The sequence below is a fragment of the Leptidea sinapis genome, chromosome 38 (assembly GCF_905404315.1).
Source record: "Leptidea sinapis chromosome 38, ilLepSina1.1, whole genome shotgun sequence".
NCBI lineage: Eukaryota > Metazoa > Arthropoda > Insecta > Lepidoptera > Pieridae > Leptidea > Leptidea sinapis.
Genome location: NC_066302.1, coordinates 5054325 through 5067100, shown reverse-complemented (window position 1 = coordinate 5067100; position 12776 = coordinate 5054325). Strand labels below are relative to the sequence as shown.

General features: G+C 34.7%; 1 protein-coding gene across 3 annotated transcripts in view; it reads left to right on the top strand.

Moving 5' to 3' along the window:
- The window catches only part of LOC126975838 (cholinephosphotransferase 1), a 38010-nt gene extending 25604 nt beyond the window's left edge, over positions 1–12406 (top strand). For all 3 annotated transcript variants that reach the window (XM_050823881.1, XM_050823878.1, XM_050823880.1), the window contains 2 exons: positions 680–806; positions 8699–12406. In XM_050823881.1, coding sequence (XP_050679838.1) covers positions 680–806; positions 8699–8769 — 198 coding nt within the window. In that variant the 3' untranslated portion in view covers positions 8770–12406. The remainder of the gene's footprint in view (positions 1–679; positions 807–8698) is intronic.
- Positions 12407–12776: the final 370 nt, after the last annotated feature.

Here is a 12776-nt window from a genome sequence, read left to right as displayed (position 1 = left end):
TTTCTGCAAGTCGACCACCAGCTTCCTCACTGGGCGCAGCATATAGGCCATAGTCGACGACTATCGCTCTCGAACCCGAAGCCCGTGAACCCTGGAGTTCCCCAAGGCTCTGTGCTGTCTCCTACACTGTTTCTTCTGCATATCAATGATATGTTGGAGGAATCCAACATGACGGATGTTGCCTTCCTCCACAGTGCGGTTTTAAAGGAACCTTACCACGTACAACCAAGCTGGAACGAGCTGCCTTGTGCGGTGTTTTCAAGACGATCAGACATGGGTCCCTTGAAGAAAAGTGCGTACATCTCTCTAAAAGGCTGGTAACGCTCCTGAAATTCCTCTGCTTCTCTACTTGCAATACAGTAATTACAAGAACACTTAAAAGCCGAAACCAATCTTTTGAAAAACAGTTACTATTCTATGAATGAATACTTTAAAAGAAAAAAATATTTGAATGTCTGCCCCTCTGTTGTTCATTGCTATGCCTTACGAGGTGCATGTGATAATTATTTAGTACTACAATTTTGTTTAGTAACTAAGTCGCATGTAACGCTATTTAAATAAATGTGGGCGGCGGTGATCACTTAACATCAAGTGTCCCGTACCTATATGCTCGTTTGTCCTCCTATTCCATAAAAAAGCACTGTGATTGGCTTCGTTGACCTTGCCTCCGTGTTTTCAGATATGGGTATGCGTGGACCTCATGCGGTACTGCGGACAGATCTGCTTGGAGATATGCGCGCACCTCAATATCCAACTGTTCCGCATCACTCCGTGCGAGCCCAGCGAGAAGATCGCGCACAGAAACGGTACGAACCGACGCGTCCCCCCCAAGGCGTTGCGTCGTGCCAACACCTAGACTACAGCTAAGTGATTTACCTCGCGGCACACAATAAGCACAAGTACATAATAGAATTGACGTTAAATTTAATTTTACGTCATTTAAGCCTTAACATAAGTTTTAAGGCCGATATCTACAGAGCGTACATCGACTTTTCTCAGACTTTAGTTACATGAAACTTAGCTGACTGCATTTTCTTTTGTTTTTATAGTCATTTGACAGCTGAAATTATGTCGTTCTGAGACGGCCCAATGCAATTTTATAATTAAACTAGCTGACCCGACAGACGTTGTTCTGTATATAATAAATAAAATAATGTTTTTATATGAATTTGTCAATAATATATCATAACATCAATAATTACTTAAAATATGCACCCTGCTGTCGTAATGAAATTGTTTCACAGCAGAACTGTCAAACCGTGTGTCAATAAATTCTCTTATAGAAATTATGTATGGACACATCAAAGGAAAAACAAATTCGTTGTTTTTATTTAATTTAGCACCTTTTAAACCTTCCCTGGACTTGCACAAATAATTCAAGACCAAAATTAGCCAAATCGGTCCAGCCGTTCTCGAGTTTTAGCGAGACTAACGAACAGTGATTCGTTTTTATATATATAGATTAATTTAATCAAAATTAAAAAAATAGCGTTTTATCACACTCAGCTAAGTTTTGCGTAAGTAAAGTCTGAGCAAAGTCTAAGTACGCTGTATAGATCTCAGCCTAAATTCCCTTAACCATTTCAAAAAAAAAAATATAAAATTAGTTAATTAGTACTTGGTTTGGAACATTTTATTTCATTACTTGTGTTTATTATGTCTCGCGGTGTATTGTGACGTCACGAGTTGGTCGCCATCTTGCTTCACTTGTGTCTATTCCGCCACAAATCAAACCTTTATATTATAATAGCAACGTGTTCTCAGTATTTGCACTTATTTCTATATGATATTAATATTCGGTAGTGTATGTTATATTTTGTCTTGATCAATATAATATATAATATATTGGAATTAAAATACTTTTTATGCATTAAATCGCGGTTTTAGCTGACTAATACATTAATGACTGTGGGTGGACTTGAAATGTTGTGATGGAAATATACTCCGCAATTTGTACCTACATAAGTAATGTTGTTTTTTTCAATAGTTCTATCGATATAGCTTATACGGAATCTTTTCTCTTTAATAATCATTTTATTATTTGTTTTAACGGCTTGATAACTCGACTCGTGGCGTCCTCTCACGCTTACGAAACAATGCAGTCTGTCACACAAAACATTTGAACGAATGCACTAAGACGTAAAATTTTGTCATCGTTATAAAATGTTGTCGAAGTACTTTTGATACACAGCTGTAGTGCTAAGGACGATAAACTATTGACTGTGTAACATAAATAAGTTTATACATTTGTTTTATTGGTTGACCATGAGCCTAACAACTTACTTTATATACATACAAAACTTTATTTTAGGCTGCTTCAACATCATAATTCGAAATATTAAATCTGAGAGCAGTATTAGCAAACTGTTGAGTAATGTTTCATGCATTTCCAAAGTGTACCCTTATATACTGTAATAGTTATTTATGCAACTGTTGTGTAATAAGGGGTATTAAAACACGAATGTGGATTTATTAATACCTAATTATCAACAGTTGCATACAAGACTTTATCTACACCCAGAATGTGAATCCTCTAAAAGATTCTGAAACAGTTAGCTTACTGCTAATACTAAAACACCAGTCCTAGTAGTAACCTAATATCATTCATTACTGATTATATACAAATAAACTAAGTATTGAAACAATTATTTATTTTAGTAGTAATTTACATTTTGTATAGTGCAATAATTATAATTCTCTCGAATATAATGTTCTTTTGCAGCGTTTAAAATGAATCGCTCATTTTTTAAACAAAACAATAAAAATATCGAAGAAAAAAGGCGGGCGGGCGACGTTGTGTGGAACGCGCGTAAACGTAAATGTTCTTTTTTTTTAAATTCATACCACGCATCGAGCAATAAGAATGTGGCTGTATGTTGAAACTCTTTGCGCATGAAGGGATCGAAAAAAAAACATAGGAGTGTTGTTATGAAATTCAGTACAACATTACAACACTCGTTTGGATGATGTAATGGTTATTAGAACATTGGGTGTTTTAATGTTGGCAATAAGCTAACTGTTTCAGAATCTTTAATAGAGGATTTAAAGCGTGGGTGTAGATAAAACTGTATTAATAATATATATAAGTTAAATTTCATGGATTGTTTTATATGCGCTTTAGGGCTTCGGGTCGGCCAGTTTGACTAATGTAACACAAATTGATTATGACTTTACCTGCTAGAGTTGCTTGCCATAATATATATACTTTATGTATCTATATACTATCTATATACCTAAACTAACATTATTGCCTTAATGCTAATGTAAAGTATCCATATGTGAAATACTCTAATAAGTAGAATAATTTCAATTAATTTTATATTCGCTGCTGTTGTCTCCCGCAGGCAAATGATTTCTTGTCTTCTCTGAAGTGTTCCTTCCACCATTGCCGATGTAATACATAGACAGCCATCTTAGCAAGAACATGTAACTGTAATCTATATTTTTAAATTTAAAAAAAAACCGCTGAGTTTCTTGCGCTCGTTCTTCTCAGGTCTGAGGCAGTCTCTTTTGAACGGGTGGTAGTTTTTGACGTTCAATAAGTGATTTAAATTCTTATTTTGAATTTGAATAACAATTTGTATACTTGGGATTTAATTAATACGACAGTGCTTTGGCGTCATTCACAATACAAGTCACTACAAGACTACCAAAAAATCGCAATTTAAAAAAAAAGTGTTCAAACAAAGCGCTTTAAAAAGAATATTTTTTTATATTGCAATTATGCTACAAACAGGAATTGCAGATTGTCGAATAATAAAAGTTACCAGGCATTTCAATTATTTTGTGGACAGAATTGGCCATATGAAGCCATGTGAGCGCAAAGCTCATTAATTATTGATGGCCAGCGAAGTATCTTCAGAGGAGTCTGGAAAGACCTCCACGTATTATTGTTATTTATTAAAAAAAAAACATTATGAAACAAATCTTATCTGCATAGAATATTTAATCTAGATCGTTTATACATTATAATAATTCTACTGGTATCTAATGAACTGACAGTTTGCTTCATCAAATAAATTATGTAGCTCTAATTAAAGTATTGGACAGATTTCATTGACTCGAAATTAACGTTTGCATGTTAGATATACTATGCTTTTTGCTAAAGATACTATGTTATATTATATTTACTTGTTATTGTAGTTAACACAGACATTATCCGATGCAGACTAAGACTGAAATCTAAAGAGAGTACCTACTTACGGCCGTTCCCAATATTCAGTCTATCTCTTACTTGATATAAAATCGTAACTATCTTTGACTTTTTTGTCTCAATAAACTTATCGACGGTAACTCACCTTATCCGTGCACGCTGTCTGTCAATGGGACGACGTATAGCTTACCAGCGATATAAAGTTTGTATGGAAATTGCAATTCACGCGTCCCAATATAAAGCGATAAGAATGACGTATCGGGTATATTGGGACAGCTTCAGATTATTGACAGCCAATTACGGACAGTAGAAGGTAGTAATTTATCTCTATCTGTAGATAGTATATTGGGGACGGCCATTAGACTTTACTTACGAAAAACTAAGCTGAGTGTGATAAAACGCAACTTTACTTTTGCATTGGCCTCAGCTTAATTTCAATTATAAAATGAGTATAAAAACGAAATTAAAGATTATACTCAGCTTATACTCAGCTATGTTTTACGTAAGTATTGTCTGACTAAAGTTGAAGTCTCTATAAGCAAATCCCAGCGATGACAATATTTTCTAAACTGTTGTGTAATGTTGTTGTAGAGACAGTGGCGTGCATTAAAGTAGAAACTTGACTGAACTACTTAAGCTAATTTGAAATAGCACAAAGGAGTCCCAAAACGTTGTTTTAATGGGTGTATTATATAAGCTAAGTTGAAGCTAAAATATGATTTGTAAATGTGTTTTTGTGTAAGTTCACTTTGTTGTTTGTACTCAGTACACACGCCGCCGTTTGCGTGGCCCGACCCGAGCTAGATGGAGTCATAATGTATATAGATGTAATGTAACATGGTGTGGATTTTTATGTCAAATATAAGGAGATAGAAATTGTAAACATTGTTTTATTGTTTCACTAGTCGAAGGGTATCGGGGATTGTCGGTGTAAGCTATGGACGACGAGGTCAGTGTACTGTTGTTTGTAGTGCATACGATCGATAAATACTTAACGCTTCATACAAATCGCTGGTGTTATGTTCTTGCCATAGACTAATGAAAAACCTAGACGGATACAAGGTGATGCAAGGAGGCCAACCGTTAGACAGTCCGCGGCTAGCAATTAAGAAATTCTGATTCGCAATAAATAATGACGTTCTATACCTACATATAGACAAATAACACTATAAAACCACGGACTAGTAAAAAAATAAGGACTCCGTGTCACCTTACATAACAGTGTTGCACCAAAACAAGCCGATTAACGTGTAAATACATAGCTCCACACACACATACACTACTACAGGCCGATAGGCGGCTATTATGAGAATTGTCATCGTCTGTGACAGATCAGTTTGCGTCTCAATAAAATATTTTAAAAATGCCGTCGTGAGTTGTGAAAAAGTTTAAAAACGATACTATGTAAGTATTTGTGGCCATATATGATTATTAAAGGGAGATAAATTGTATAACTAGTACCTATCCCCCGTAACCGCACACACACTATCACGGCGTGGAGTCCTTCTTTTTCTACTCGTCCGTGTTTAAAACAAAGCTTAATAAATATGAAACATGTCACAGATTATACAATAATAAGCTTCGACTGCTACGTCTATACATTTTTTTTACTCCAGTTGTTTAAAATATTGCAATATAAAATATTTATTCAGTTCAAGCTACGTTGTTGAATGAAAACATATTAATGTTGAATTTAGAACCCGATTCTGACAGTGACAGTTGACACGAATAATGTGAAAACTGATTTTTAAACTTGTACCATCGCGGAACTTTAACATTGTAATTATTATGACGGATACTCACGATCTATATTTTTATATTTGATGCCGATATTTCGATCCAATTGCATGAATCGTGGTCACGGCGGAACTGCGGGGGCGGCGAGAAACACTTGACACATTGACACTTGACACTAATAGTACATCAATCTGTCCACTTGGCGCCTAGTTCGTTTTGGTCTTTGATTCCCTAAATATATAAAATATATATCGTGAGTACCCGTCATAATAATTACAATGTGCTTACATTATATTTAAGCACACTTTTGCCGTTCTGCTACCAGACTGCGAATGATATGTTCTTATGTGTGTATAGACCGTCATTGGCAATAAAAGAGAAATTTGCATCTAAATTACACGTGAATTTCTTTTGACAAAGTTGGATTGTTTGACAACTGTGGCAAATGTTCTGTCATGTTCATTTTCATTAGTCTAAGGGTATGTTCCGATATGCACTGCACAGTGCTATCATTGTAGAAAAATTCGTTCCGTTATGGACTGCCAGTATACTGCCGCAGTACCCTAGGGAAATATATGACGTCATAAATCGCCGCCATATTCTAATGTGAGCACTGGCGTTTTCGAGGTAAGGTACTCGCAGTACTTTGAACACGTGATCAGTCGAAACCACTCGAGTGCCTAACGTTTTATAAACAATGCCTACAGTTTAAACCCAAATATTTTTAATTTGACAGTACTCCAACAACAGTTTTTTTATGAACTAGAAAACTTTAATACACTCAATTATCTATTAATACGGCTTTACTCACGTTTTTGTCGGTGTCGGTACCGACTAGTTTCGGACCATTCGGAAGTCCTTCATCAGGGTGAGTGTGGTGGGTTAGCGATAACGTCCCACCTTTTACTGCGGCCTTGAGCTCGAAATGCGCAGCTGGACAGGGCGGGGGGATTAATAGATAATTGAGTAATGACTCACGAAAGTTTTAATAATTTAATTCAATACACTAATTTGAATGTCGCGTTAAAAAAATCGGCTGACAGTATACGGGATTGCGTTCCGTTTTAAGCAGTAACCAGTATAACTAACTATAAAGGAACGGCTTCACAGTATACTAAATTGACGTCACACTGTACAGTCGTCGCAGTGCATATCGGAACATACCCTAAGATTCGTTCAATAACTGCTTCAGTCAACTCTTTTCTATTATTATTAAAGTATTGAGTTGTAATGTCTTACGATAACTTAAGTATTTATTTTTTCAATGCAAATTTTATTCGGTTTGGGTGATGTATCTAAGTATTTATTGATTGGTAGCTTAACAATAACACATTTCATTGATATTGTTTTTCACAAATGAAATCGTAGTCATTGAGTACTAAAATTAACTCTTATCATAGAAAAATAGTATGTAGAGTATCTAGTTGAGTTTTTTGTTTTATTAGTTCATCATCGCCTTATAAGTTTTTCATTACATATCAACATCATATACTAAACGTTGAAAATTTAATATGTTTGTGTGTTAACTACTTTCAAATTAAGAATGGAATTCACTATTCTCTAGCATGGACGAGTAAAAAAAAGGAATCCGTGTCACCTGACATAACAGTGAAGCACCAAAACAAGCCGGTAAATGAGTAAATACATAGCCCCACGCACACACTTACACTAATACAAGCCGATGGGCCGCCATTATGAGATTTTCCATCGACTGTGACAGATCAGTTTGCGTCGCAATAAAACATTTAAAAATACCGTCGTGCGTTGTGAAAAAGTGTAAAACCGATTCTATAAAAGTATTTGTGGCCATATATGACTATTTAAGGGAGAAAATATTGTGTTACTGATATCCCCCGTATCCGCACACACACTAGCATAACGGTGCTTGCTAATAACACGGCGCGGAGTCCTTCTTTTTTTACTCGTCCGTGTTCTCTAGTAGATGTTTATTTGTTAGTTAATACACGTGGAACGTTTCCACTGCCCGAAAACAATATAGTATAAAAAATTGAATTAAAATTTGAATGAGAAAATAAATTAAAATAATCAGTTTGTCAGAAACATATTTAGTTATATGATAGCTGCATGTTTTCGTATTTTAATATAACACAAAAACAATATAAGTTCAATATTTGTAAGTTAAGACTTAACAACTTTTGTCTCAAACTGACGAGCGCAATTGTTATGCCGCTCAGGATTTTTGGGTTTTTCTAGAGTCCTGAGCGGCACTGCATTGTAATGGGCAGGGCGTATAAATTGTCATCAGATGAACGTCCTGCTCGACTCGTCTCTTACTGTCATATAAAAGTATTTGTGTAAATACAGTATTGTATTTCTATAGGCAGTGGAAAGTCATTCTTATATGTAGCAGCTAGACTCGTAGATTAGTATTTGTCAGTGTAAGTCATCAATGTACTTATTGGCATCACTTTAGTTTTAATTGAGTTTATATATATCATTTGAAAAATACTATGCCTATATCTTTTTTATTATGTGGAAATTCTTAAAGCGAATTTTAAAAACTTACAGTTATCCGTAAGTGAGCTTATTATTAGCTAATTTATCTGCTATTACAATCCTGTTTTATTTTATAGAATTTTAGAGTTTATTGGTTTTGAAATAAAAGATAACTAACTGTTCATTTCGAAAACTCACCTCTTGCGTAAAGCTCGTATTCTGCTTCAATAAGTTTATTACCAACGCACAACGTATTTGTAATACAGGCTATTGGTAATAAACTTAAACCTAATAAAGCTTAAAGGTGTTAATGTATGTATATATTTAATTCTGCAATATTTTTTTTTTCAGTGACGTCAAGCGATGAACAGTCGGAGAACGATGATGAGGCGCCATTGATGAACAACTACAGTGTCAGCTAGTTCACCTTTCCCTACTGTACTTTCATGGCTATTCATCGGTCGCGCAGCAAAGAAAATATCGGTCATTGACTTATCCCTGTTGCTTGTGTTATATTTCGGGCACGTTTTGAATTTATACTTCTTTTGGCGCTTTAAGGAAAAATTACTAGAGTAAATTTTACGATGCGCGCGAACACAGTCACGAAAATTCGACACTCTGACGTTAGCTGGTCAACTAGACCATTTGTGTCATACTTCAGCTATCAAGCCTCTTGTAACTCGTATGTTTACTGAACCACAACCAATGGACGTGAATTAAATAAATTTCAATATATTGTTTAAATTTATATTCAAGTTTAATACCTTCTTTATTACAATATTGTTTTTTCTACAAACGTAAAATAGCACGAGAAATATTGTTTTATTATGCCAAATAAGAATAAGTTCTTGCGTGCGTACATAAGTACACACACTTTTTTACTTCATATTATTATTATTAGCAGTAGTTCAATGACCGAAATTATGCCGGCTTCTTGACCAGAGTAATACTAAGGAACATTATTTTTACACATTATATAATAGGTCCGTTATAGTTGTGACGCGCCGAACTCTGAGTGAGACTCAAATTGTAAGCTAATAAAATAATATATTATATAAAAACGAAGAATAGCTGCAACTCGGGGGGGCCTACTCCTAAAATCGATATTCGATATATCGTGGCATTATTCGTGTCGAATCCTACTCTTAGTGACATCGTATTCAATGTCGAAACGATGATTGAACGAACGAAACATTTTTTGATATTATCGGTCCTAACCCTACTCTTAGTTGAAGATGCCAGAGACGAATATTCGAATTTGACAAATAATCAAACGTCACTTTTACGATAATCTCAACGACACCTTCTAGGCTGTCGTTGCTATTATCGTTTCAAGTTGTATAGATATATTTGCCATACAATATACATACCTTAATAAAAATTGTTAAATTAATTATATGTGATTTACTATTCAACAGGATTTTTTACTACCAAGTAATTTAAGTCATTTTGTTGATCGTTTATGCGTAGAAAGTAATGCAAATGGCCGCCTGAGAGATAGTCGACGAGAAGGGTTGAGTTACTTTTTTTCACATTTTACTATCCGCAAGTTTTGTATTATTTATTCAATTTTAAGTGGTCATATTATATTCATTACATAATTTTTGAATATTTACATTTTGTGTAAATGATGTAAATTGGTGGGGCAGAGTCTGGCATGGTCCTTAGCGCCTAAACTATGTTTTGACTTTTGACACTTAACAGCGTCTTAGCAGTTAGCACAGATAATATTTAGTTTTTGAAGGTTTGCACATAATTTATTCACTCTAACATCGTAAAAAAATCAAAATATTAGTCTATGGTTACGATATTGTTACGATAACCGATATGGAATATGAACATTTGTTAGAGTACGATATATACAGTGGTGCGATATATTCGGCGTATTATTGTATCGTTCCGAATATATCGTTGTCGATTTTGCGAGTAGACCTCCTTTTATGTAAATGATAATCTACGATTGTTGTTTCGCTTGCAGGACAGTACACTTAGTATCAAATTTCCATTAACTATTCATTCTGTATAACATCGTGTAAGTTTTGTTTTAAGTTACCATTTTGTATTAATCGATTTAAGTATTTATGTTGCATTTTATATTATATGATCGAAACTCATTTTATATTTATGTATTTTCAATAGTTCAATATGTCATCTTAAATCTTCAGCGGTTTCATTGTCAGGGTCTTAATGGAGAGTGAAAGTCAAATAAACTTTATTCAATTAAGCTTTTTAATCGTCACTATAAATATTTCTGAGTTTACCATAAGTTCGGAAAAAGATGAGCTCGTGAGAAGAACATACAAGAAACTAAACGGACACTCTTTTCAATCAAATAGAGTATTTTTGCACTGAACGTAATATACTAAACAAATTAGTTTTTATGGTGCTGCATCCAATATATGAATCGCGTTTAAATAATAACAACTATTTCATAAAAACTAATAAAGAGTTAACTGTATAAATATAAATTATCGTATATTGGAAGCATCAGCCTTTAGAGCTTGAATTCATTGTTTGTGTAAGGATGCTTCGTGAACATGATGGTCGTGATTACTGTCACAATTAGTAATCGCATCTAACAAATAGGTACAATGATTTATTAAGGTCGACTTGGCACCACAAGCAGCACCCGTTCACGAGTTGACGCACGGACCATCATTCCTTTCGCTCATATTTGAGGGAAGGAAACCACCCGGCACAATAAGCCACCGCAAGCAATTTATTAATAAATTGAAAAATAGATTGTGTAGGTTTCGAGTTCATGGAAAACAAAGAAACAAAATATACATTCATAATCATTAAACACAACTGTACTCTACATCTGCGCATCTATTTGTACTCAGTCCTCAACTCCGTGCCGGGGCCTTACCAATAATTGGCACATAGGTATACTTTCGTACTTACTGATTTATTTTTACTACGAAACTTGAATGTTTTGCAAAATTCGGTATTTTTAAACCACTTCGAATAGATGATCATGCGGCACCTGCCAATTGGCACTAGCGATAATGGTCTAAGAGCCCGTCAACCCCAGACCTACGTTATTTTATTAAAGCTGAAAGTTTGTCAGCGCATGCTCACAACACAGGTAAGAACGATGGACCATTATGGTGTTTGGGTTACAGTGGCTTTGGCAGGTAAACGATACTAAAGGTGTATAAAATACCGATCTAAATACATCAAATAATAAAGTGCGATTTTTTCGGTATTATCTTCAGAATATTATTAAAAATCACGTTATTCATTGCCAGACACATAATATCGTGGCAACCCCTTGCCTTAATCTTATTACATATACCGTTAACTTTTATTTGTAGGTTGCTAAATGCAAATAAACGCATATCACTCTAGGTCGCTGACATTTATGTCGCCTTATGGCATTTATTGTAAATTATTCAGGCGTCAATTCAGAATATATTTATGAATGAAACCGTTTTAATTTCACGAGTTTAAAATTCACATCAATTGTTTTTATACTTTACGGTAAATACCGTTGTCATTTTACCAGGGCAAGTCAACCATGGATGTTGGAATGGTACTTGTTAAACATGTGTATGACTCTTGGGAGGACTTCCATGATACAACAGCTATTTTCTGCGATCGTTCACCGACCGGCTTTCGATTGCGTTAAATTTAGTATTCATTGAGTTAAGCTTAAGTAATTTAATGTAGATATTATTATGTAACTTGTATTTCGACATATTTACATGAATTATGGTCTCTCCAGAACTAGGACGCTGACTCTTAGCAAGTGATGATATAGATTGCCCTTTCGAAGTCTGATTTCTGTTTGCACTTTTCGTGACCATATCAAGGCAGTGTCTAAAAGGGCCTACCAGGTACATAAAATGACATCAAAAAGAATTCTAAAAGAATCAATTTTCAGAAAATAATTGCCCTTTTTATTGTTAGTACCTACCTAGCCATTGCATAAAAAATTATGAATAATAAATTCTTAGTGAATTATGATCGGTAGGTACGTCTAAACAGCTGATGCATGGCAACATTTTGTGAGGTGTTGGTGTGGTTGCAGATTGTTAATAAATGATTGTACAAAAATGTTTTTTCTTTCAATTGTTTTGTCATTCGATATTCTTCCATAGAGGAAATTTCACCACGAATAAAATAGACCCCGAGGAAGTCTAGCCACTAAGGTAAATAATTATGAATTTTATGTGATGTTAGAAGCCGTGTCGCAACGAATTTTTCAGGAATGAAGGTAGCATACCAACATTGACCCATTTGCATCGCTAAAATAAGAAAACCAGGAAATATGGGTTCCCCATGATTTAACTGGCCTAAGGATAAAGCTGGCGATGGAGGATGGATAGAACAGAAGAGATTTCGGAAAGTGGATTTTATATCTCTACGATAATTGCAATAAAATATCGCAGTGGCTCACTCCAAGTAAAACACCGCAATAATGCCC